This window comes from Natator depressus, chromosome 1 (genome assembly GCF_965152275.1).
Source record: "Natator depressus isolate rNatDep1 chromosome 1, rNatDep2.hap1, whole genome shotgun sequence".
In the NCBI taxonomy this organism is placed as follows: domain Eukaryota; kingdom Metazoa; phylum Chordata; order Testudines; family Cheloniidae; genus Natator; species Natator depressus.
This window is the reverse complement of record NC_134234.1, coordinates 45,761,697-45,789,210: the sequence shown is the minus strand read 5'-3', so window position 1 is coordinate 45,789,210 and position 27,514 is coordinate 45,761,697. Positions and strand designations below refer to the sequence as shown.

Below are 27,514 nucleotides of genomic sequence, written 5' to 3'. Positions count from 1 at the left end.
GTGTTAATTTCCTCGTCCTTCAGGTGTTGTTGATGCCATGAGTAGAGATGAAGGGAGAGAACATTTGGGGCCTCTGTTCTTCCCTTTTATCCTTTTCCTTTTCTTTGAGAATCATCTCCAGCTGGGGTTAAGGAGACAAAATCTGGGGAGATGGAACTTCCAGCTGCTTCTTTGCCAAGATGTACATTTCTTGCTCATACCCTTTTCCCTAGCAGATAGTCCATCTGATTTTGTTGATGCCTGGCTGAGGAATCAGTTTGCCTTTTGTCTTTGAAGAATCGGTTTGTGCCTGCTTTTCTAAACTTGGATTAAACCTCAGTAATGTTATACAGTAGAATCTTATAACTTTACATACAATGTTGCCACACATATTTTACCAGGACAATAATGATCAGCACATTATGAATTTTCAAATGATACCTCACCAGGCATACTTTGTAAAAGATCCATTATAGTTTTGTAAAAAGGGTGAATATAGGGATGCAGACTGTCACACTGCCTAAATTCCCCAGGTGCCTATCTTTCTAATGATAAAGTGTGATAGGTACCTAAAAACCTGCCAACTCAAGAATCCCATAGCTCAGGTCACTCACCTGAGAGCAGGGACACCTGGGTTCAGTTTGCTGTTCCATTTCAGGAGGGGGGAAGAAAAGGGGGTTTGAACATCTCTTACATCCTGGGTTAGTGTTCTAACCACTGGGATAAAGTTGTAATTTTAAAGGAAGGTACCCCCTTCTCATCTGGCATTTTGTACAGGGCCAAATCTATCAGGCAGCCTCTGAGCATGCCTTCTGGGTCAGGCTGTGCAGCTAAGATAGGGCAATGTCCAGATGAGGATCCCACTGGGGCTTACAGGTGTGAGCTGGGTCAGCCAACTTTGAGCATGCTCAGCGGCAAATTCTTAGGCACTTAAGGACTTTATCAGCAGAAACGTATGCCCTCAGGGACTTTAGATGCCTACAAGTTTAGGTGGCAGCTGAGCAGGGGTTTTGAGGGTATGCATTTTGGATTTAAGTGCCGAAAGTGGTAGGAAGACACCTAAACCCCTTTGTAGATCTAGCCCTAAATCCTTATGAGGGATTGGGTTTAGAAACTGGATGTAGAAAGCCCAAGTAGCTTTTTATTTTAAACAGCATTCTGGATCCTGAACCTACATGTTCTACCGAACCAGTCCATTAGTAGACTGGTTTTCACAAATTTGTTCATTATTTGCAATACACGAGACCCTCAGAGTTACAAATACCTCAGGAATGGAGGTTGTTCGTAACTCTGAACAAAACATTAAGGTTTTTCTTTCAAAAGTTTACAACTGAACATTGACTTAATACAGTTTTGAAACTTTACTGCAGAAGAAAAATGGTGCTTTCCCTTTATTTTTTTAGTAGTTTGCGTTTAACACAGTACTGTACTGTATTTGCTTTTTTTTTTTTTTGTCTCTGCTGCTGCCTGATTGTGTATGTCCAGTTCCAAATGAGGTGCATGGTTGACTGATCAGTTCATAACTCTGGTATTCATAACTCTGAGATCCTACTGTATTTTAAAACACTTTGTGCCAATTCCTAGACAAAAATATTTACTCCAAATTTTGATTTTCTAATGTTTGGTTGTTTGGAATTATGTGTTTGTTTGTTTTTGTAAAACTCCAATGTGATCCGATTACATCATAGATCTGTACTTTCGCTCCATCTTATCAAGGGTTGTCTTAGAAGTTCCTTATTTAAAATAGTCTTGACAGAGGACAGGGAGAGCTGGGCTGGAAGGGTGGGCGGACAATTCCCTCCTTTCTGCTTACTTCCTGAGGTCTGCAGGAGCACAGCTCAACTCTCCTGGGCTCCGAACATCTGCAGAGGGATGTGCACGTGTGTCATTTTACAACTGTGGTGACCAAAGCAATGGCTCTATTTTGCATCGTCCTATCTGTTAAGACTAAAGGTCCAGAAACAGAGAGATCTTACACAAGTAATGCAATGTCTCAGTTTACATGTTTGATGAATATACATTCTCCCTGTTACATAGTCTATCCTTTTTATTCTGAATGAAAAACTTGTCTTTATGTTCTGCCCTTGTTCCCTCACCATCATATCAATTGTTCTACTACAGCCAAAGGCATGCTAGAAAATCAGTAAAAATAAAGTTTAATGAGCATTAAGGGGTCGTTAAGTCCTAGTGACACTGAGGCAGAAATCAAGCTGAAGTGAAATACTTGGGTTTGTGATTTTTAAAAATATTATTTGCTGACATCCTGTCACCTATCGGAACCTCCATCAGCCACTGAAAGAGGAGTGAGGACCCCAGACCCCACTGTGAAGTGGAGGGAGAGGGAGAAATCCGTATTGCCAGCACCAAATGCTCAAAAATCATGAGTCAGGTCCCCAAATATCCCGAGACTGACATAACAGTCATGAGGTTTTTTTTAATAATAATAATAATTAATAATAATAATAAATGTGGGTTCTTTTTATTCGCTTTCTGGTCTCTGAGCCTTTAGGATGTGCTCAAGTTGTGTTTTCAAGCTCTTCTCCACAACCATGAGGGCTAGAAACATACTCTTTTAAAAACAAAACAAAAAACAAAAGCTGAGATTCTCATACCAATTTGTGATTCCAGCAGCTGGGGCTTTAGAAAGAACACTGGATGTTGTGAGATTTGTCATAAAATTGCAGAAGCTGGCAACACCATCTCAGCCACAGCACAGAAAGTGCCATGGTGTCACCACTGATAGCACTGGAGCCCACCGGCCGTGAGCAGGCGTGACCCTGAGACTCCTGGTTCCTCTAAGGGGAGCCTCTGCCTCGCTGCCTCTCTGGTGTTGAGGGGGCTGTTTCAGTCCTGCCTGCCCAGCTCCCTAAATCCAGACCCTACTCTGCCACTGATGCTGGTGCTTCTGCTGTCACCATACTCACCGCTCCCTCTGTGACAGCTCCTCCCCAGTACACACGCAGGGACTGTAAGGCACTCGGCCCCTAGCTACTCCATCCTCTGCACTCTAGGGTCTGACAGGAGTTAACGTGAGAGGCATCACCCACTTATTTCTGGTTTCCATGCTCTCATCAGGGTGGAGTAACCCTTAGAGACTAAGAGGATAACTGGGTAATATGTCTCACCCCCACTTTATGTTTACGTCTGCCTTGGGGGGGGGGTGATGGAGGGGCTTCAGATTCCCCACAGGGAGCCCATGAGAGAGCACCTGAAATCGGGACCCTCCTGGGGAAATGGAATGGTCTGTGCATCCACATTGCTGGAAGGCATGTGGTACGTGGGGGAGCGGGTGGCTCTCTGACACGTGCTGACCCTACAGCATGAGGCCCAACGCTTCCCTGAGGAGCAGGTGTGGTGGGAGGGGTAACTCAGCCATCCTGCAGAATGGGGCGGACTGGCTTGTTTGGAAACCTTGCGGTCACTCCCATGTGACCCAATGTTTGTGGCTCTGCATCTCCTGTCACAAACCCCCGCGAACCTCAGCTCACATACATTTAACGGTCCCATTTGCACGGCTGGTACCTTACATAAGAAAAGTGTAGTCTACATAAAGATTACCAGACAAAGCTGTTGGCACAGTCTGGATAGAATTGGGCTATGGCACTAGGCTGTTTGGGCAGAATATAACTTACCCTTCTACAGCCTGATCCGCAGCCCAGTGAGATCAATGGGAATTGGCTCAGGCCCGTGCTACGGAGGTAATAGTGCTGTAATGATGAGCACAAAACTTGGTTTTGTCAGCAAACTGCAGAGAGAGGCTCAGAAGTGAACATACATCCACTGATAAGAGTGACAAGCTGGGTGCGGTAAAATCTTTTATTGGACCAACTTCTGTTGGTGAGAGAGACAAGCTTTCAAGCGACACAGAGCTCTTCGTCAGGTCTGTGTAAGCTGGAAAGCTTGTCTCAGCAACAGAAGTTGGTCCAATAAAAATTATTACCTCACCCACCTTGTCTCTCTAATCTGGGACCAACATGGTTACAACAATACTGCAAATATTTCTAAGAGTGCCATTTGTTTAGAGTCACCTTTTCTGACCACATTCTGGCTCACCTATGTGGGAGCCCATTAAAAAGTGGACCATAGAGCATTATCTTTTTGTGAAAATATACCAAGGAAGATATGCAGAGCACAGTTTGTTATTCAATATGTATGAATGGTTTCAATGACCACAAGTTTGTTTGTTTACATGTGTGTATCTCCACAATTTGTTTTCTGTACAGGAAAGTCACTTGGATGTGGGGCGTTTGGAAAAGTGGTAGAGGCAGCTGCTTTTGGAATTAAAAATTCCCCCACGTGCAGAATAGTTGCGGTGAAAATGCTGAAAGGTATTCTGCTGCAGGGCTGTGTTGGAACATATACTGCACTGGTTTCCTCTTTCTCCCTCTCCCCTGCCTTGTTCTGCATGTCATTCAAAAGCAAGAGTTTATTCTGAAACCCCACAAAGGCTGTATAGCTCACGTGTCAGTTTGGATCAGAGTTTTCAAGCTAAATGGCGAGCCCCTAAAATGAAAAACGAGGTTCTTAGTGAAAGTGCTGATGAAACCTCACGTGCTGTGGGCCAGGGTCTCAGAAGCACTATGCACCTGGTTGCTGCTGCTTCTGAGAACATTTAAAAATCTGGCCCCCACTAGTATAAGCACCAGGAAAAATAGAAAGGGGAGAGTGGTTTGGGGCTACCGTGTATCCCAAGAACACAGCCCATAGTTTCATAGAGTTTAAGGCCAGTAGAGACCCTCATATCATCTAATCTGACTTCCTGAATAACACAGGCCATTAAATTTCACCCAGTTACCCCTGCGTCAAGCCCAACAGTATAGACTCATCGATTTTAAGGTCAGAAGCGACCATCATGATCATCTAGTCTGACCTTCTGCGCATCGCAGGCCACAGAACCTACTGAGAGATAGAGAATCTACCACTTCTTTCGATAGTTGTTCCAATGGTTAATCACCCTCCCGGTTAGAAATGTGTGTCTCATTTCTCCTTTTAATTCAGCTTATAGCCATTGCTTTTTGTTATGCCTTTTTTAGCTCCATTTACTAGCACTTAGTATTTGCTCCCCGTGAAGGTCATTACCTGCTAATCAAGTTGCCTCTCAATCTTCTTTTTGAAAAGCCAAACAGAGCAAGCTCTTTAAGCCTCTCACTGTCAGGCATTTTCTCCAGCCCTTAAATGATGTTTGGGGCCCTTTTCTGCACCCTCTTCAATTTCTCAGTGTCATTTTAAAAATGTGGACACCAGATCAGTGCACAGTCTCACCAATGCCGCATAGAGGTAAAAATCACCTCCCTACTCTCACTCCCCTGTTTATACCTCCAGGGACTGCGTTAGCCCTTTTTGCCACAGCACAGCACTGGGACACATGTCGAGTTGTTTGTCCGCTATGACCTTTAGATCCTTTTCAGAAGCAGTTTTCTAGGATACAGTCCACCAATTCTGTAGGTCTGGCCTGCATTCCTGGTTCCGAGATGCAAAACCTTGCATTTGTCTGTATTAAAACACATTTTATTTGAATGGGCCCCTCTTACCAAGTGATCCAGGTCACTCAGTCTGAGTGCCCTGCCCTTCTCATTATTCCCCACTCTGCCAATCTTCGTGTCATCCGCAAATTTGATCAGCTGTGATTTTATCTTTACTTCCAGATCATTGATGAAAACGTTGACTAGCATTGGGCCAAGTACTGATCCCTGCAGAACCCCACTAGAAACACCCCATTTCAATTATTCCCCATTGGCAACCACTTCTTGAAATCTGTCATTTAGCCAGTTCTTAATCTATTTAGCGTGTCCCATATTGATATTGTACAGTGCTCATTTTGTAATGAAAATGTTGTGCATTACTAAGTCGAATACCTTAGTAGGGGGTAGTGCATTGCTGCTGAGCTTCATGGGAGCATCCTGGAGGAAGGAATTGTGGGTCAGGGTAACACAGTTCCTTCCTGTTCCTCACTGCTCCAGAGGTGTGGTAAGTTTCTGCTGGCCTACACCAGCAATAAACTACTGCCCAGTCAGCCCCATGCCAACTCAGCAGTTCTGGTCAGCATGTTGGGAAGGTGCCTGGAGCCAAGACTTCACTCATTCCTCTCTCACCTGTAGTGGTGGGGAGTAAGAAGCTGTGCAAAGTCCCTTATCCCTGTGCACCTGATCCCAATGGATGGGTAGCCTATGTCAGCCAGCTCAGAGTCTAACCCTTCATAACAGAATGGGTTGGCCAGCATGTGAATTTATGTGCTTGAAGATCTAAGAATAGTCAGCTGGATAGTCCATGGCTTTAGGTATAGCACTTAGGATTCTTGCGAAACACTGATTTTCAGCTCCATAAAGCCAGTCGGGGATTTGGGAGAAGATATCTGTAGCATACCCATATCTGTCTGTCTGTATGGCCCCATCACTGTAGTATCTGAGCACCTCATGCTCATGGATGTTATCCTCATCACAGCTGTGATGGAAGGCAGCGCTATCCCCATTTGACAGAATGGGGACCTGAGGCACAAGGTGAATTAAATGATTTGCCCGAGATCACACAGGAAGTCTGTTTTTGAGCCAGGTGCTGATCCCAAGTCCATTGAGCCCAGTCTACCAGACCATCCCTCCTACCCCTACATGGCACCAAAGCTGAGCCAACACACTGTTAAATATAACACTGGGAGGAAGTTAGCACTGACTAATTCTTTTATGGGTCTCACTGCAATTAAAAGGCCGCTAGGAAAGGAAGGGGTAGAAAAGAGAACACAAATACATGGAAGTGTATCCAGGGATGACAATTATTTCATGTGTAAAACCTTGACAATCGGCAGGTGGTGGCATAGATCCCAAAATGAAACTGTCTTTATGCACTGGCTTTATTTTGTGTTCGCAGAAGGAGCCACAGCCAGTGAATACAAAGCGCTGATGACAGAGCTGAAAATCCTGATACACATTGGGCATCATCTTAATATTGTGAACCTGCTAGGAGCTTGCACAAAAAATGGCGGTAAAAGAATTTGTACTGTGCTAAACGTGGATTGAGATATTCTCTGGATAATAGTCTTTTGACTGTGTTGGTTTTGCAATGTCGTCCCCAGGGCCAGCTGTTGGCTTGTTCTGTCAGTGTCCACCCTCAGCTAAAACACGGAGTCAGATTTACCCAAATAACTGCGGGCCCCTTCCCCTTTTTTACACATTCCTTTTGGTCAAAATTTTAATGAGAACCCAAATTTTTCCAGCATCCAGGGTTTTGTGTTGTCCCATCCCTAATTTTCAGCACCATTATTTTGTGAAGGTATCTGGAGTCCTTCAGGCATGGAGTCCTCTCCATTAAAATGTATTGATAATTGTTATGCTGGGAGCTAGGGCTAGTTGGGTGCAGGAGAGATTTTCGCTGTTCCTCAGAACTTATTTCTTATATCTTATTTTACGCCACTGAAAATGTTCTTGACTTCTGCTCAGGGCCTCTGATGGTGATTGTTGAATACTGCAAATATGGAAACTTATCAAACTACCTGAAAAGCAAAAGGAATTTTTTCTTCCCCAACAAGGTAAAGAAGCAGATGCTTTGTGTTTCAATGGGTGTCCTCCCTCTCTGCTAGCAAGATCATTCACACTGAGCGATGGGTGGGTTAGAGCTTTTGTTTATGGAACAGAAGCATAGGAGAAGCAGCATGACCCCCTGATCCCAGTGCTGTCAGGAACATGCAAGAGATGAGGCTAGGAAAGCTTTCAAAGGTTTAAAACTACTTTTTGTAATTCATGAAGAATAGGAACATCAAGAATAAAAGATTGTGGATCCCTTGTGCCTACACAGCACACTCCCTGCAGTGGAATCTGCTGGTTTCACTTGGTTTAGTGGATTCTTTCTTTGTCACAACCATGGGGGCCAATAGTGCCAACCTTATTTGTGTTGGTGGACACTTACTTAGTTACATGAGTAGACCAATACCAGCCATTCTTGAGACCGTGCTTGCCTATGTGAGCATCACGCCTATAGAGGGAAGAGGAAGATTTTAGTAACAGATCACAGATGAGACCGTTTCATTGGCTGAACTGATTTCATTCATCCAGCTCCTACAACTTTGACACAGTATCTCTTGCTCCCTCTGTTTAAAGGATGCGTTGTTGCAAGTAGAACAGATGAAAGAGAAAAAAGATATTGAGCTGGTGGAAGGTAAAAAACAAAGACTGGCTAGTGTCACCAGCAGCGAGAGCTTAGCAAGCTCCGGATTTCAGGAAGATAAAAGTCTGAGTGATGTGGAGGAGGAAGAGGAGGGTAGGTATTAATTCCTTCCTGTTCCTACACAGTCTGTGATATTTTTACAATGTGCTCTGCATCTCTGAAAATTTTTCTTCATTTATCACCCTAAACATCCGTGGGAGATGCTCACAGCATCATGTCCAGAAGCTAGAAGTTTTTAAAAAAAGATTATTTACTGGGTTACTAAATCTGACAGGAAAACGTGTGACTGTTTCTTCTTGACTCTCTTTATCTTTGGGAAAAACACTGGAGTAACAGAGTATAAAGCAAATACTATTTTTGTTGTTGGTGACAGTGGTTGGATGTCCAAGCACTAAGACTAAGAGTGAACTTACAAGGTAACAGCGGCAGTTAGGAAAAATACCTTATTAACTTAGTATGTGTTAAATTGCTTCCAGATTCTGATGACTTTTACAAATGGCCCCTCACTATGGAAGATCTGATTTCTTACAGTTTTCAGGTGGCTAGAGGCATGGAGTTCTTGTCATCCAGAAAGGTCAGTGTTACCCTTTTGGATATTCCTCTCCAGCAGAATCAGACTTAGGAGAGGTGAAATGATGTCTATATTTTAGTGACACCTTTCCTTGGCAGAACTCCCAAAGGAAGGGTGGCTTCCCTCTTGATGTTCTAAATATAAGCATGTGTTTATTCAAGTCTTCATACTATAAACACAGGATTAAGGTGGAAGACTGTGGTTGAAGCGGATTCATTCAGAGAATTTTTTTTCAAGCTATATTAAGCACGGAGCACAAACCTGTTTAATGCCTACCTTCGTAATAGGTAACAGATTAAAGGCTCATGACTTTTTGGTCTGGAAAAATGTTTGTTTGTGAAGAACTGCCCATTGTTTACAGTAACTTCATATAAACTTTTGTCAACTTCCTTAAGAAAATATTAATTTGATCTTTCGAATAATAATATTTTTTAAAAACGGAAACGGAAAGATTCAGGAAATTTGTGGGTAGGATTAAAGAAATGCAGTTTGATTGTTCAACTGTTCTATTATAGTGTATTCATCGTGATCTGGCAGCCAGAAATGTCCTTTTATCTGAGAACAATGTAGTGAAGATCTGTGATTTTGGCCTTGCAAGAGATATTTATAAGAATCCCGATTATGTGAGAAAAGGAGATGTAAGTCAACATTCGGTTTGTTTGTCCAGTTGTTCATAACGTATCATTTAAAACTTTCATTAAAATGGTCTTTAAATGTTTATATTCCTGCACTTAAAAGGGTCTGAAAGCTATCATAGATTCTATGTGAAGATGAGCAATCCAGATGTGTTGTATATACAGTGACCATTTGCATCCTTAAAAACAATGCTCGGAAATGCTGACCGTTTCACAGCTCTGGTCTTTTAATAGTTTACATGTTGGCATTTGTTTCTTGGCTAGCCTGGTCAAGTAAGCCAGTCAAAGTGAGCTGCTTCCTTGAAAGCAATCATTTATGCCAAAAGGGGTCCGTGTCCCTGAGTGTACATGCACAGGGCCAAATTCCGCTCTTAGTGACATTGGGGTAGATTTAACATAACTGCACTGAAGTTGATGGAGTTGCACCAGGAGTAAGTTTGGCCTCCCACCTGTAAAATCAGGCTGAACTAGCATGAGTCTGTCTCCTGGGCTGGGAGGCTTGCTCCCAGTGAAACCTGTGCAGGCAAACTGCGCCTGTGCATATTGAAGTGAATGGAACTTGGTGTGGGTTCTGAGATCCACCCATGTGGTTCTCTTGGCAGAATCAAGACTTATCTTACCTACCTTCAAGGAGTTAATGTTTATAAATTGCTTTAAAGACTTAGAGTACTAGAAGGGCACCAAGAATTATTGTTTGAATAACTGAAAATGTCTCCTTATTAAAATGTAATAGGCTTCTCAGTTTACATTTTTTTACACCACATAGAGTAGATGGAAAATTCATTTAATTTTAAATAGAAAAAAAAATTATCCGGCAAAACAGAGAATAAAATGTTCTGGTTGATTGAGTGCTCATTGTATTCTTGGTGTCTGTAAAACAATACAATAAAATCCTGCTCCGATGATAACTATTCACATGGATACATATTTTTATATCATCTCTGGTTGAATTTTGTATCCACTGAAAATTATCTGCCTTGTCCATTTTGTTACAGGCACGACTTCCCCTCAAGTGGATGGCTCCAGAATCCATATTTGATAAGATCTACAATACAAAAAGTGATGTGTGGTCTTATGGGGTATTGCTGTGGGAAATATTTTCCTTGGGTAGGTTTAAATGTATATTATGGAAATCAGAGAATTAACAGTTAGGGTCTAATCCATAGCCCATTTAAATCAGTGGAAGAATGCCCACTGACTTCCGCTGACTTTGGCTCAGTCCTTTGATCCTAGGTACATATGATCTATGTTGTGTGTGTAGCTGTTTGTTCGATTTCATGGAAAACCACATGAGACCAATGAATAGCCATAGGTGGCCAAGATAGCTGCACAAGGAGTATTTTAGCTATCTAAAACCCAAAAGTGATACATACAGGAAATGGAAGGAGGGGCATATCACTAAGGAAGCATTCATGGGAATAGTACAAGTGTGTAGGAACAAAATCAGGAAAGCCCAGGCAAGGAATGAATTGCAACGGGCAAGGAATGTTAGAGACAATATGAAGGGGCTCTACAAATGTCAGACCACAAAGAAGGATCAGGGATGGTATGGGTCTGCTCCTCAGTAGAGAAGGAGAACTTGTAATGGAAGGTGATAAGAAGCTGCAGCTGCTCAATGCCTACTTTGCTTCAGTCTTCACACAAAAAATAACATGTGACTGGATGACTAGTGAAGTTATCATAGACAATGAAGGGGAAGGGATGCAGAACAGGATAAGTAAAGAACATGTCAGAGATCTTCTGACCAATTTGAGTGAATACAAGTCAGCAGGGCCTGATGCAATTCACCCCAGGGTGGTGAAGGAATTAACTGAAGAAATCTCAGAGCCACTGGCAATAATATTTGCAAACTCATGGAAGACTGGAGAAGGGCTAACATAGTTCCCATCTTTAAAAAGGGGGAAATGGAGGAGCCAGGGAAGTATAGACCAGTCAGCCTGACTTTGATACCTGGGAAGCTACTAGAGCAATGTATAAAACATTCAATTTGCAAATACCTGGAGGATGAAGGGGTGATCACTAGCAGCCAGCCTGGATTTACCAAGAACAAATCATGCCAAACCAGCTTGATTTCCTTCTTTGACAAGGTAACTAGTTTGGTGGATAGGGGGAATGCAGTGGACATGACATACCTGGACTTCAGGAAGGCTTTTGACATAGTCCCACATTACATTCGCATAACCAGGTTGGAGAAATGTGGGCTCAGTAGAACTACCATTAGGTGAATTCATAATTGGTTAAAGAACCGCAAAACAGAGTAACTATTAATGGACATGTCAGATTGGAAGGAGGTCTCAAGTGGGGTTCCACAGGGTTCTCTTCTGGGTCCAGTGTTCTTTAACATCTGTATTAATGACCTGAATGTAGGAATAGAGAGCATAGAGTCAAATTTGCAGATGACACAAAGCTAGGGGGGTTGCAAACACTTTGAGGATACAGCTAAAATTCAGAGGGATCTTGGTAAATTAGAGAACTGAGCTATAGACAACAAAATGAAATTCAACAAAAACAAAGGTAAGGTGCTACTCTTAGGGAAGAAAAACCAAATGCACAAACACAGAATGGGAGATAATTGGAGGGCAGCAGCACTGCTGAGAAGGATCTGGGAGTTGTGGTGGATCACAACCTCAACATGAGTCTCCAATGCGATGCTGTTGCAAAAAAAAGCAAATGCAGTTTTGGGTTGCATTAACAGAGGCATAGCATGCAAGTCATGGCAGCTGATAGTACCCCTCTACCCAGCACTGGTTAGGCCTCAGCTAGAGTACTGTTACAAATTACAACTAGATAACCGAAGTATTTGAACAGTTTCTCCTTTATTTACCCTCCAAGACCATGGCTCAGAATTCCCCTATAGGTATGTCTATGGCATGAGTGGCAGCGAGTCTTAGAACCTGGGTCTACAGACTTGGGCTCACGGGATTCCAGCTACCAGCCTAAAAATAGCTGTGTAGACATTGTGGCTTGGTCTGGAGCCCACTCCCACTCCCTAGGCTTCAGATCCTGAGTTCCAGACCAAACCCGCAATGTCTCCTCAGCTATTTGTCGTGCCGTAACCCAAGCCTTGCAAAGCCAAGTCCGGTGAGCTGGGCTCCGAGACTCACTGTCGGTCACTGCGAAGACATGCCCTATAAGATCTATTGATAGCTGATCCATTGAGGTGAACACAGCCTGACTAGTTTCAGGTGCTTTGTTTGAAAGGGAAACACAGACTCCCAGACGGAGGGCTTGACAGGAAAGTAAAATCAATGTTTGAACATTTCATTCTAATATGTAAATACCCCTGGGTCTGTGCGTATAAGGCAAGCAGGATTTGACCCTCAGTGTAGCTCTTAGGGCCCAGTCTTGTAGCCTTTTCTCCAAGAGAATGGTTACGCTGAATTCTGAGACTATGCATGCAAGTGACCTCTGCAGCGCTGAGCCTTTGCTGTGCACATAATATTCCTGTAGGACATAACCCTGATCCTACTGAAGTCATTGGGAGTGTGTAATTGACTTCACTGAGTCTAGGATTTGGCTCTATATGATTTAGAATCCCCTAATTGGTTTCAACTTTTCCTTTGAGAGCAAATAAAAACCTAGTCAAAACCAAAAATGCCCCAATAAACAGAACCTCTTTAATTTCGCTGTGTTGAGATGTGCTTAAAATGACACCTTCTATTTCCACTCTTTGAAAAATCTACCAGCCACAATTATCCTTCAGCAACACAATGCCAGCACTTCACCGTTCACAGCAGCTTCCTACTTACACTCATCACTGGCAGGCACAGACGAATGAACATTGAAACAGACGCTGTGGAACAAACTAGAGCACAGAATTTGAAATAAAAACCCTGTGCGGGGCAATTTTTTTTAAGTGAAAACTGCAGGCTATAGAATCAATACTGAAAGGGAAACAATGACATTCAGAAGAGAAGAATCTTAATTGGGTCCAACAGAGAGACTGACACAACAGTAGAGGAAACAGTCCCAGGCTGTCCCTCATGCAATCATTGACTAGTTTGAATACACGTTGTTGGCAGTGCTGCTGAGTCTGGTGGTTTTATGGCAATGTTTGGTGTTTCTTTCAAAGCCCCAGCTCTTGGTCTCAAGTAATTATTTGAGAACCTCGGCTTTCATTTTTTTAAACTAAGTTTCAAAGTCTTCTTGGTTGTGGAGAAAAGCTTGAATGACCTGAGTGCACCCTAAATGCTCCCAGAAGGCAAAGAACACAAATGTTGCTATGTTTTTAGGAAAAAAATCACAATTGATAAACCAATGTCATGATTTTTTAGGCATGACTTATGCTGTGTGAACAGTTGGAGTTGGTGAGACTGTGTCTATTAAAGTTTTTAGGGCAGAATTTGTATGTATTGAGGAATCTAACCGTTCTTAGGTATGAAGAAAAGATAAATCGCATTTCCTTTTATTGGGTATCTATTTTAAAACTGAATTGCTCTTGTTTTCTTTAAATCCAGCCAAGTGCTGCTAATACTCATGGACCTAATCCTGCAAGATGTTTATACCCAGAGCCTCAAAGATATTTAGCCTTGTCACTTCCATTGGTGTCAACAGCTTGGAACATGGATTTCAATGGCAGTGAAGAGTCTAAAATATCTTTGAGGATCTGGGCCTAAATGCCTGTAACTTGGGTTGGCATCCATGGAAGTTGAAGGCGCTTGGTGTCTTACAGGATCAGGGCCCTTGACTATGCGTTCAGTGGTATAACACTAGAACTATACATGTATAGACAATTACTCAACCTACCTCGGTCCAAGTACTGATTTGTACACTGTTACCTTTAGGTGCTTCTCCTTACCCAGGGGTGCAAATAGATGAGGACTTCTGCAGCAGATTAAAAGAAGGCACAAGGATGCGGGCCCCAGAATATGCAACATCAGAAATGTGAGTTTACTTTTCCTATATGCAGAGCCATGCAAATCCATGGATATCCACTTTATATCCATCCAAGTTTGATAATTATTAACATATCTGCTTGAGAAACACCATACAAGTGCCAAGTATTATCATTTTATTAACTTGGGCAGTAACAGTTCAAGTATCCCCCCAGCTATTCAGCTGCTGTGGACTCAACCCTTTTCTGGAGACCACCTCTAACAGTAAGGGAAGGTGAAAGGGTCTCCAGGCCTTTTTAGTCCTTGGCCTCTCTGCAGTTTTCAACCGTTCTGCCAACTGTGCAGACAATTCATTAGGAATTGGACTAAAAGTGATGACTCATTTTACATAGGCCACCAAATTGGTCATCAAATGATAACAACTTTCAGTCTCTGCCTCCCTGGCTAGATGACCTAGAGATGAAAGGCTCCATACACTGTTACTAATCACCTGAGCCTTTCAGAGCCCTAGATGAAATCTTTACCCCTAGGTAAAGATGAGAAGTGCTTTCAACAGATACAATTGACATTTAGACAATAAAGTCCTATCAGAGCATTTGGCCTATGTAATCTTTAAACAAATGCTCTGCACTTGTATTATTCATTCATCAGATACAAGTCACACCATACTCAGCCTTTTTAAAAAAAAAAAACACAAAAAACTTTGATCATGTCAGTTCTGAATGAATCACAGAAATCAGAATCCACTTTCATTCTGCACGTCTGTCATTTGGGCCTCCCTCTGCAAAAGGAAATAGACTGAAGGTTTTTATGGTGCCTTGTCCGCAACCCACGTCCTGAGATCATCAACAGGACTCTAAATAGCAACACTTACAAAAAATGGCAGAAGGTGGAGTAAAAGGATACACACTAGACTTAATCCTCTCTGGAAGTGTAACCTACTGGCTAATTTTATTATCCTACTGACACTTAAGAACTTTTTTGTTGTTTCAAATATTTTATTGCAGGAAGGAAAACTAGACTTGACCAATACAAGGAAGTGAGACATTCATATGAGTCATCTTACGGTGCCTTCCATTACCAGATAATAAATGCTCTATACCATGGTTTAAAGCTGTGCTAGGAATAAAAAAATATCTTTTAGGAGCTGTTGGTTAAGTTATCCTCTGATTGCAACCTTCTCGGGTTGCTTTTCAAGACCCGTCAGTGACCCCAAGGAGGAGTCTGTTTCTGAAGATTGGCTCTTTTCTTTTCAATAACAGTCCCTGGTAATGCCGGACATCTTCCTTGTTAAAATGCAGAAATCCTTCTGGCTTTTCCAGATTAAAGCATTATGAAGAACAATAATTAAATCCAGTGACATGACACTACCATAAAAAACCTGGAGCTGTTTGATATGCACCAGTGAGGAACATATCGTGTGTTACCACAAAATGTGCTCTTTTTGTTTTTATTTTCCCAGCTATCAAATCATGTTAGACTGTTGGCATGGGAACCCCAATGAAAGACCGAGATTTTCTGAACTGGTGGAAAGGTTAGGGGACCTGCTTCAAGCAAATGTACAACAGGTACAGAACTAAATGGCATCAACATATTACTGTATATACACTAGCTATACCCTGGACTGTCTTTATTGTAATTAAATATATTTTTGGGTTTTTAGGATGGCAAAGACTATATCCCTTTGAATACTATATTTACAGCAGATAGCAGATTTGCATACTCAAGTCCCACCTCAGTCAACTCTCATTTGAGTGAAGATATTTCAGTTCCAAAATCAAACTGTGAAACCACTGAAAATGTTGGGTAAGAGAAAAAATACCAAGAGGTTTTTCTTTATATTAACTATGTAGAGGAAATTTCTCCTCAGGCATGGTTTGGATTAGGATGAGAAAACCATTAAAAACCACCCTGAACTTTCTGTCCTCTCCATCATCTGACTCAAAACTTTACTTTTTAAAAAAAAGATCACCCTTAATTTCTCTCTTCCTCCGTGGATTCCAATATGGCATCTGGTCCTTCCCTGCCTCTCCATGAATCTTGCACTACCTCTGTATAACCCTCCAACTGGTGCCCCCACTACATTCCTTCCCATCACCACCTGCCACTGATTTGAAATTCTACCTGCTCTGGTGTGTGCAGTGCATTCTGGGGGAGATAACCCACACATTATCAGTTGTGGATGCGGCCCAGCAGAGGCTACTCAAGCTTCTGAGCTCGGTACTACATCTTCAAAGCTAAAGGAGTGATATATGGGCAAGGTCATGCAGAGAAGTATCTACTGGTAGACTGTGGGGAGGGGAGAGATGATAAAAGACCTGGTGAAGAGGGAAAAGGGGAAGCCTTCCCACATGGCCACTGAATCACAAGTTAATGAGGGTTTACATAGAATGGGTTTTGTATGTAAACCATTTAGCCGTCAAACAAGTTAATACATTTTAAAATATTAAAATGAAAGAACAGTCCCTATTTATGCTTTTTATGCAAAACTCATTTTATTGCATAGCTGCTGAGGTTTCCTAGAAAAAACTTCTTGATGATATCTGTCTTCTGCTTGTTTGTTGAATAGATACATAAACACCTTCAAAATGAAGCCACCCCAGAGGGTAAATACCTTTGAAGAGCTTTCATCCAAGGATATCTTTGTATTTGATGTAAGTGATACTCAGCCCAAGTACAATGGACAATTTGTTCTTTATTCATATATTTACATTTAATTTTTTTAAAGGGGCATTTAGTTTGTCTGTGTGTCTGTGCAGTGCAGCATTATCTGCTCTTAGAAGTTAGGTTGTTTATAAACAATATTGTAATAGGCGAAGAGCTGAAGAAAGCAAAATGAAGAGCATCAAGAGTTGGCCAGTATGGACCACACATTTCCATAACATGGTCTGCCACCACCTTCTCCTTTGATATGAAGGTGTAGTCAACAGAGACTAGAGAATCTGGTGCCCTGTGTCCCATCTTCATCTGAGCAGCCTGAGCATGCAGAGTGGGATTTCTACTTTTGTGGTTGCACTTCTGTATCAGTAAAGAAGAGAGCAACTGAATTCTACTCCATTTTAGGCAAGCTTGCTAGGAACTTAGTGAGCTGGCAATGAGTCCCTCTATGAGGCAAAGTTTGCCTCCCCCTCTCTAAATTATTAGGCCTTGTGGAGTTGTAGAGAGGGAGATGAGAGATGGGAGCAGGGTGAATGAAGGGTACTTATTTGAATCAAACCAAACCTTTGAAATGTTTAGGGGATGGACTGAGGTTCAGCTCCACACTCAGGTTTGCCATATCAGTTCCCCCATTCCTGCTGCTGCTGTCCCATGGGCTGATCACAGGGGTGGCTAACCCAACACACCATGTTGGATTGCTATTATAGAAACAGAGCTGGACACTTCATAGGTGTTTTTGTTTAAAATGTTGCAGCCGTGTTAGTTTCATGTGTTCATTATAGCCACACAATGGGTACCCATTTTCAAAAGTAAAGTAGGCACTCAGAAGCCCAGGTCTCATGGAAAATCAACACCTAAGTTGCTTTTGAAAATTTGACCCAAAAAGAATGTGATTCTTTTAAAAATAACTTGTTTTCATTAAATGCCTAATGGGGTTTTAATCTTTTTCAGGATTATCAGGCAGACAGTGGGATGGTGCTGGCTTCAGAAGAACTGAAACGCTTTACTTGGACAGAGAGCAAACAAAAGCAGACGCTTTTGGGGTCTGTGTTTCATGCCTCTTTCTTGTCCTTTACACACACTCACACACACACACACAAAATCAAAGAGAGTCTTGCATATTTTTGTGCTGAATCACACTTGACAGAACAGTCTGACACTCTGTAAATCATTTTGCTGGTGATCATGCTGTGTGACTGGTTTATTTATTCAGTACCGGGGACCAGATCATCCAGGAACCTGACAGTAAATGAAAATCAAACAAATTACAAAAGTCACCTAGATACATTTGCACTGCCCTCATGTACTAGTTCTACACCTGAGGGACCAGGTGACCCAGGTCACTAATCCCGGACTGTGGTGGATGGCTGCAGGAAACAAATTCCAAAGATGAGGGCCTTTTGCTGACAATGACTTGCTGTTGGTCCTAGAAGTTCTCAGCAGGCACCAAATGCACCCAGCAGATATTCGTCTAACAATGCTTGTTTTTGCCCTTCTCTTACATGAATCAGCTAAGCATAACCCATTTAAGAGCCATAGGCTCAGGATGCTCAAGTGGCAACTTTACAATAGATGGATGTGAGGGCCTCATTTCTCTTCCTGCTTTTAAGCACTTTAATATATTGGCCACCTTCCTCTGCCTAATTCCTGACAGCTGCCTGAGAGGGGAACAAGGGCTGTCTATTAAATGTACTGTACTAACATGACTTAGCTCTAGACGAGGAATGTTTATTTTCTCAGTTACGGTAGGTGGTTCCTCAGTTCCAGGGCGGTTATAAGACTGAAAGTCTCAGACTGGTTTCAATTGCCAGGTTAAGGCCAGTTCACAGTATGGAGGCTGTGCTGACCCGAGTGATCATTCATTTTGTGCTGACAATAAGTTACAGCCATCATGCCATCTTGATTGTGCTGGATTGGTCACACTGAAGACTGTGGCGTACGGTATGGGGGATCTGAGCAACCACAGATGATAAAGTTCTTGGTCAAGATCTAAAATGATTTGCTTATAGGAAAATTTCAGTGATTAGCTTTATTACTTTAGCTGAGTGTGTGTGTATGTGTGCGTGCGGGTCTACATACACGCAGAATACTGATGATGTAGTGGAAAGGTTCTATTGGCAAGAATTTGAAATGGAAGAATCACTTATGAGTGCTAAAGCCAAGGGCTATGCAGGTCATTCTAATAAAGTGGCCATAAAATCTTAATAACTGAATCAGTCCCTCATATGTTCTGCCTATGGACACGTGTTACAGATTTTTAAAGAAAAATTTAAGGCACTCATTTTGAGATGATTTCTTGTATCCTTTCAGTTGAAAAGCCATGTATAACAATACATATGGACTGTGCAAGGCTCAGTAGAACAAAATGGCTCTAAAAATGACCTAAAATAGCTTTTCTTTAAACAAACATGCCATTTTTAAAGTCTGATATCTTGTGACATTCCAGGGCTAGCAGCAAGTGCTACTTGTTTCTATGAAGCCTAGAAATCTCCCTTCTTTAATGGCATAAAGCTCTTGTTTCTAAGACTATGATTGGTGCAAGGCTACATATTGTTCTTCAGGACAGTGTCATTTTGCAAAAAAGTTACAGTTGCAGAAGAGAAGAGAACGTCTTGGTGGCAAATTGACTTTTTAGAAATGGTGGCTATTCGGAGAATGTGAGAATAAGTCCTAAAGGGAGCTAGATTAGTTAGCAGAGAACAGGTGAGGTTGTCAAAACCGTATGATAAAAGCAATCTGTAACAGTGTTATGCTGGAAGATGTTAGTAGCTGCTATCAAGCGGGTCTTCAATATGTAAACAATCACAGACCTGATTAAAGCTGATGGATGTGCTAAACCCCCTTTCCTTCATGCTAAATGGAAGGAACAGTTAAATGCCACTTTATGTAGTGATAGCTGGAAACAATAGGAGGTTACTCCACAAGGCACTGGGCCACATGGTGAAGCCTGAGCAGGGCAAGCCATGTGATCTGAGGGGTTTCCTTAGGTCTGGTGGTAAACACAGGAGCTAGAGGATTGGTTGCAGGGTGTGCTTGAGAGGCAGAAAATGAGGGGAAAGCCAGCAGACAGCAAGAAGCAAGAGAAATGGTCAAAAGCATGGCCCTGAGAAGGCGCAGCGAGACAGAGCTCCATGGAGATGGAACTGATCAGAGGGGGAAGACTTGGAGATAAGGAAAGTACCTGCTGTTTGATTGCTGTTTCCTACTTTGTTCAAGAAATAGGACTTTGTGTACAGTCTTTGTAAGTAAATAGGATTGCATCAAAGGAGTATTTGATTCCATCATCAGTTCCATCACAACTCTGCAAGGCCTCAAATATTGGCTAACCACTCAGGTCAAAAGGGGAAACTGTAGTGTCACACTGCACTGGTCATATTGTGCTGAAGGTCTTGGACTCATAAGTGCAGTAACAAAGAAAAAATTGAGTCCACTAGAGATATAGAAAAATTAATTATTTTGATTTAAGACTTCCAAGGACACATGGTCATTTAGATCACAAGATTCTACTACCAGCTTCAGAAGAACTAAGTATGCCTTTATAAATGCCCCCCCTAAGAGGTTGGAAACCTTCTAATTGAAATCATTTAACTGGGATTCTCTAGCTCTGAAGACTAGAGCAAGCTAAAATTCCAAGCCAGAGAAAGCAGCTCACCTAAAGCAAGCTTCTAAGCTAAAATAAACTTTGAGCCATATTAAACTTCTAAATTGGAATAAGCTCCTCAAAGCTATAACAGAGACCTTTACTGAATTAAGCCTCCGAAACTAGCATGTCCCTCAGAACCAAAACAGGCCCTTCCCTAGGCAAAAACCCCAGTATAGCCCCAGCTACTCAGGATAGGCAAACACTTCCTCCCTAGACTAATCTCCCAGAATGGAGTGAATGCCTCATCTCTGAAGGAAGATTTATAGTTCCTTAGCCCCACCCCCTAACAGGTTCTGGCCAATTAGCCCTCTTCACCTGACTCAAAATGGTGTCTCAGCACCAACAGACAGAATTTTCTGACTACCTTTTCCTCAGGTAAAAATAGCTAGGGCTTTATTGTTTATAGTAAAGGTAGTTAGTTGGGGGAGCTTAGTCTTGGCAGGGGTTTGTTTCAGCCCTCAGGGGCTATTTCAGCTGAGGAGTTTAATGAAATTCATAAATGTATGATAGCTTAGAAGTTACCAATGCTTATGATTTTATGGTAAGTCTTGTAATATTTGATGCTTTTCCTAATGCCCTAGACCCTGGATCATACAGACATGCTGGAATATTTACTTTTTTTTTTTTAAGGTAAATAATCCTTATGGCTGTAGGGAGAAAATACTTTAAAATTTGACCCTTAAAGGTGTAAAAGCCAGAAAAAGAACTTCCTTTAGAAGTTTAGGGGCATCAGATAGTAGAGGTTCCATAGCCCCTTTGGAACATGTCCCTTGGAAAACATATGTCCTATGGCTCAAAATGTAAGAATTTGTAGAATCCAACAGGAGCTGTTGCCCCTCAGCTCCCCAAATAAGAAATGCCTTGTGCTACATATAGAGGTTTTGGTGCTTCATTTTTCTTTCAAAGATCTTATTGCCTAAATACAAATTTAAAAGTTTCCTAAAAGCTCTAACCAATGGCTGGGGGGTTTCTTCCCTGGGAATCTAGCATGGTAGCTGTGAGGGGGAAGTGCATAACTCCTTAAAAACTTACTCTTAGTTCTTGAAATAACCCTTTAGAGTCCTGACCATTTAAAATAAGGTAACTGGAGGGTAAGGACACAAAATAAGGCAAACACTAACTTCCTTGGAGTGCTCCGGTGATAGGCTCAGTGTCTTATCACTCTTGTGAATGGTATCACATCAAATGCAGCCCAAGTTAAGAGTGATCAAATGTTATCGCATGACTACATGGTGGCCTAAATGCAGAGCTGGTCCCATGTATTTTGATGAAGTACTTGGGAGGCACAAATTCCCTTGCGTGTACACAATCCCAGTCAATCCCTACAATACTGTGCTCACCGCCACCACCAATGAATGGGGCTGTTTCCCTCTATGCTGTCTCATTCAATTCACTAAATAATCTTAGACACTTCCCCTCCCGCCCCATGCATTGAAAGTGACACTGCTCTGTTTTACAGTCTGAAAGCTGCCAGCAGGAGCAAGGAATCCGTTCTTTCTGGAATGACCAGGCCGAGTTTCTGCAGTTCCAGCTGTGGCCACCTCAGTGAAGCTAGTTGGAGATTTCCTTACGGTAACATAGTGCTGGAAAAAATGAGAGCATGCCGTTCTCCTCCTCCTCCTGATTACAGTTCACTGGGGTTTTATTCCCCCCCACCTGTTTAAGAAGTTCTGCGCAAAGATTCAGATGCGTATTTTAACCTGAACCAGCTTTTCCTAAACACTGTCAGTTCAAAAGCTTCTACTTGAAACAGCTGCTGTTTGTGTGATCTTAAAAGCTTTCTTTCCGCCCGCCCCCCACCAGGCATTGACTTAAACTCAGATGACCTGCTTTTCTACAGACAGCACAAAGTGTGATGTCTGCGTTTAAAATGAAGTAGGGCACCAGTGCTAAGGGCCCAGCTTTCTCGAGTACTGAATCTCTGTAGCTCTCCTAACAGTTAATGGGAGCTCTGTACCTTAGATGACTGTTCCCTAATGTTCATGTACAAGACCCATACTTCAGTTTCTGGTCCCTGGTAAGGGATGGGAGTCTCATGGAAGCAGCATGCCCTGCCCCACAGCAAGGGTGGCCTTCTGTCACTTAACATAATCCATTCTCAATTCAGATATAGCTGTGAGATCTGAAAACAAGAATACAGTTCCATTCTCCTCAGGCAAAAAGATCAGGGCAGTACAGTACCTTTAATGCTGAGGGAGTCAACAGTGGGCAAGAAACTGGGTGCGATCATCAAGGTTACACTGCAAGGCAGGCCCATTGGAATCTGGGCCCCGTGGACTGAGATATCCCAGTGCAGTAGTGAGGGGAAAGCAAGTGGGAGAAAACAAGTCTACCTGTGTGGGACTGGGAGTGGGAGAAAGGGCCCACTTCCTGGAGTTCAGGATATACAGCTTCTGCTTATAGAAGTTTGAGGGAGGATTTATGCCTTGATGAATAATGGCATTCTGGTAGATCAGGATTTAGTTTTAATACATTCTTAGACCATAAGAGATCTGAAGGCCTCCCTGGGCCCAGGAATTTCTACACACACCACAAAATGCAGTTGTCAAGAATACATAGAAATGAAAAATCTGGGACTGAAATAATGAAAATTACAGATTAATTAGAAGCTTTATCAAGCTTGATGGGGCACTAGTTAAAGTGCAACCTTCAAGAAGATTTACTTGGTCTCCCCAAGAATGTGCACTGGAAATTATTTTAGTTAGAGATATTTAAGTCAAGTTTTGTCTACACTACCTACTGGACCGTCTAACATATTGTACTGATTGCTGACTGAGTCCCATAACTAACAATATGCCAGGATGGCCAGTAAGATCTACATATTACTAAACTGAACAAATGTTTATTAGATGCCTTGCAAGGGTTCCTAACACATAACTCACCATATAATCCTTTGGGAGGCTATGGTGACTCTTCTATACATGCACAGTTGACTTTCAAATTTACTTAACGGTATTGGTGTACAGCAGCAAAAGTATTTGTTGGTAATTTGCATCAGACACTGGGTATATTGACTAAGAAGAGAAACCGATAGTCTTAGTTTTAAAAGCTATAAAGATGCACTATCCCCCCTTCATCTTCGTATGCAATATTAATGTAAAAAAGGCCTTCGATAAAGCTTACCCTATTAAAGGTTGGGAGAGGTAGAAAATCCCCTTCTGCCAGTTTGAGGAAAAGCAGCCATGTACAGAGCCCTAGAGTGAGCTGTTTGCAGTAGACTGTTGAAGAATGCTCTGGATACACTTCAACTGGCATCTATCTTAACTGAGGGGACCATTAATTCTAACTATGACCCATTTGCTCGGTCTCTTGCTGGTGGAGCAGAATTTATCTTGATCCATACCTATGGGTGATCCACAAAATGTTTCCCCCTTTCAATCCAGCCAAAATAATTATTCACAGATAGTGCATTTCTAGAGGATTGTGTTGCACACTGTACATTTATAAATATGCTTTTTGTGCATAAATATTTAAGAAAACATTAAGATTACTTTTATATGAACTTTACTAAAAATTTCTTTGGATGTGAATAACTCACACTTACGTCTTACATTTCTTATCTTTTTATATCAAATGTATTTTAATTGCTAAATTCACCTAATAAACAAGTTCTGAATTTTGCTTGGTTAATTAACTAAATACATGGGTCAAAGCTTCTGGAAAAGACATCTCTTACCATTAGGCACAATTCAGACATCTCGGTGGAGATAGTTTTGCTCGCTCAGATTTGCTCACAGCTGAGTGGTCACATGGGAAGACACAGTGACTGCCTGTAAGAGTTCACAGTCTTGTAAGGCAAAAAGCGGATGGGGAGGGGTGATGGACACATGCAGTGTTCCTAATGTTTTGTGTAAATAAAGTGAAATGCATTGAATACATTGAACCTGATGGATTACCCATACCTAGAGGCTCTGTGCTCATACAAGGATGGCAAGCTCTCTCCTTTTTCCTCCTCTCCTACAAACCTGTGGAATCTCCTTGCATCTGTGGGAAGGGAAGGGACAGTGATGATGGCTGCTCTTCATAGCATCATTCCTCTCTGATACAAGTTTCAGGTTAATGCTCACCTAACATCTCCAGTAGTGTGGTGTCTATGTGCACAATCCATGCATTGCCTGCCTCAAATTCCTTTCTACAAGAATATGAAAGACCTGAATACGACTTCCTAACTAAATGGCACCCTCCACACAGCATGAACCTCACATGCACTGTACAGGAATTGATGCTTCACACTCAAGCCCACCTGACTCCATTTTAATACTTCATGCTGGGAGATTATTGTTGAGTTTGATATTAGGTCTTGTACTTCTTAAACTTAGAGACCGTTGGACCCAAGCTGCTGTGGGGAGGGGTACTTTTAGCTAGTGGGGTCACCCATTCAGTATCCTGGCTGGCCTCTACAAACTTTGGTCTTCAGCTGTAGATATGGTGGTTCCTAAATACCACCTTTACTTGCACTGTTTGTCGCCTTTGTATGTATCTAGATGATCTATCACAATAAAACTGGAAGAAAGGCAGCTATGGGGCTGGTGCAGAAACCATATTCTGAAAGTGATGAGACATGAGGTGTTCTAATGTCATCATGAGGGGAATGGAAGGAACAGTGACTTTCTTCTCTGCCATAGCATAGAATCATAGACATGTAGGGCTGGGAGGGAATATGAAGCCATCCACTTTACCCCCCCATGCTGAGGCAGGGCCAAATCCACCTAGATTATCCCTGAAAGGTGTTTGGAAAATTTTAACAGGTTAAACAATGAGGGGGATTTCACACTCTCCTTTGGTAATCTATTCCAGTCTGTATAGTTAGCAATTTTTTCCTAACATCTAACTTAAATCTCCCTTGCTGCAGCTTAAGCCCATTACTTCTTGTCCCACCTTCAGTGGACATGATGAACAATTGACCACCATCTTCTTTATAACCACCCTTGCTGGTTGAAGACTATCCCAGCCCCTCTCAGCTTCTCGTCTCAAGATTAAAGATGCTCAGGTTTTTCTAAAACCTTTTATCATTTTTGTTGCTCTCTGTTGGGCTCTCTCCCATTTGACCCAATTTTAAAGTGCGGTGCTCAAAATGGATACAATACTCCAATAGAGGCCACATAAGCGCATGTCCGAAGTGCTGATCATTATACCTGCCCCAGAGCGTCCAGTAAATTCAGGTTACCTGCCCAATGGAGCGTTCCTTGGTACGGAGAGTCTCAGCACTTGAGGACTATGTTCTGGAAATGACTGCTCAGATGTAGGCCAGATGGATAGCTAACAAGGCACCATATTCCTATAAGGAATAGAGAAGGGCAAAAGCAAGGTCTTACTCGCTGGCTGATAGCCAGGAAGAGAACTGATTGTGATGGAGGTTTGGGTTATAAACTGGCATGATGGCTCTCTTGGACAATAAAACATGAGCCTACAAGGGGTAGATGATATTACTGGGTAAGGTGCAAGAATCCCTCAAATTGTTAAATCCCCTGATCAGGGGCTGGTCACTCTTGCCAATTACTGCCTCGCTCTCTAATCCCCCCATTTATAGGAAAAAATGAGGCTGCTATGAAGCAGCTTTGGAATTTTCTAAACTTTTGACCATTTTCAGGAGTAGCTGGAGTAGAAAGTACTGGTCCATGACTTCCTAGTGATGAATGAATATCCAGGGCTCATGTTTATTATTTTAGACCCACCAGCACTCTGTCACCTGAAGGGCTGGTGCCACAGTGGTGGATCCTTGCCAGAATAGGGATTACAGCTGAGTAGCTCTGTTCTTCTGAGGGAGTGGATCCAAAGAATAGCACTGAGCAATTTTTCTGCCCTGGGAGTTCTCACCCGGGATTTTATTTTTATTACCTCTGCTGTTCAACCTGCACATGAAGTGGCAAGAGGAGACAGAGGGATGAGTCAGGCTGCAGTACTGCTATTGTACAGCGAACAACTCTACATCCTTTTAATTGGCTCTGAAGGGCAGGGACACCTCATCCCCTTTTCCAACCTATGCCAGAGATTGGGGGATGAAAGCTAGTCAACCGAAGCTCAGCATAGCCAAGGCTGAACTAATAGCACCGAAGAGAGTTTGTGGGGAGCAGTAGGTGGAATAAGTGGCAGACACTGAAGAAGTTAACAACTGCCCATCTGGGAGCTGGCCACTTCCCATGCCTCAGCTCCAAATGAGAGACCTTGTTGGAGTCTTCACTGCTTTTGGTTGGCTGAGCAGCAGCAATGGGCAAGGAACTCTTGCCAGGCAGGCTGTGATTTGTGTTCGAATTTGTACTGACCACAGCCCTCTATTAATATCTTTACACATTACCCTTCAAAATACCCACATTTTAGTGGGTGCAACATGCAGGCGGCCAGCATCCCAGGGAGACATCCAGCACAGAGCCTATTATACCTCCATTTAAGCAAAGGCAATGGGGTTCAGTTTGTTTCTGGCAATTCACAGTGTGGGGTTTGTGCTGTTCCCTGACCATTGAGCTCAAAGAAACCTTGGACTGCCTTAAAATTCAGGGGTGGGGGTGGAGGAAAGGTAAACGGACTTCTGTAACTCACTTTCCCTCTTTGTCTATCAGCAGCTGTGAGATCTCTCTGCAAGCACATCTAACCCAATCACTTTGTTCAGGCTGGGAAGGTGGGATGAACTGAGGTCTACAATTCTTTTCAGTTGGAGGCATTTAGCCATTTTTACTACCCCATGTAGCACACACAGAGCTACCGAGGAAAAATTTTGCACCTTTCAATCCTGCTTTTTTCTGTTTGACAGCCACTAGTGTCTTCTAGCTTTTATTACACATTCCTGGCAGGAGAACAGTTTTGGCACGAGAGCAGTTTTGGCACCATTTGCCTGTTAGTTATTAAATAAGGACAGCAATCATGGTATAAAATAGTTTATTTTCAAACAATTCAAGGATTTTTAACTGTTTAAAATTTCTTTCAGGGTGAAAAACACCTACCCTACCTATCACTGAGCCAGGTTGTCAAACTAACTATACAAAATTCCATAATTAACTTTAGAAATCCAGGCAGATGAGTGAGGTGATGTTTTATATTTATT

At 42.3% G+C, this 27,514-nt stretch overlaps 1 protein-coding gene across 2 annotated transcripts in view; it reads left to right on the top strand.

The window, feature by feature from the left end:
• FLT1 (fms related receptor tyrosine kinase 1) overlaps window positions 1-24,077 on the top strand; it is a 138,737-nt gene extending 114,660 nt beyond the window's left edge. Inside the window, exons 15-27 of one of the 2 annotated variants that reach the window (XM_074958971.1) lie at window positions 4,203-4,307; window positions 6,841-6,954; window positions 7,410-7,498; window positions 8,067-8,226; window positions 8,610-8,707; window positions 9,220-9,342; window positions 10,335-10,446; window positions 14,124-14,223; window positions 15,637-15,742; window positions 15,838-15,980; window positions 16,744-16,828; window positions 17,784-17,875; window positions 21,935-24,077. In XM_074958971.1, coding sequence (XP_074815072.1) covers window positions 4,203-4,307; window positions 6,841-6,954; window positions 7,410-7,498; window positions 8,067-8,226; window positions 8,610-8,707; window positions 9,220-9,342; window positions 10,335-10,446; window positions 14,124-14,223; window positions 15,637-15,742; window positions 15,838-15,980; window positions 16,744-16,828; window positions 17,784-17,875; window positions 21,935-22,139 — 1,532 coding nt within the window. In that variant the 3' untranslated portion in view covers window positions 22,140-24,077. The remainder of the gene's footprint in view (window positions 1-4,202; window positions 4,308-6,840; window positions 6,955-7,409; window positions 7,499-8,066; window positions 8,227-8,609; window positions 8,708-9,219; window positions 9,343-10,334; window positions 10,447-14,123; window positions 14,224-15,636; window positions 15,743-15,837; window positions 15,981-16,743; window positions 16,829-17,783; window positions 17,876-21,934) is intronic. The other variant, XM_074958962.1, reaches the window with a different exon arrangement.
• The last annotated feature ends 3,437 nt before the right edge of the window (window positions 24,078-27,514 follow it).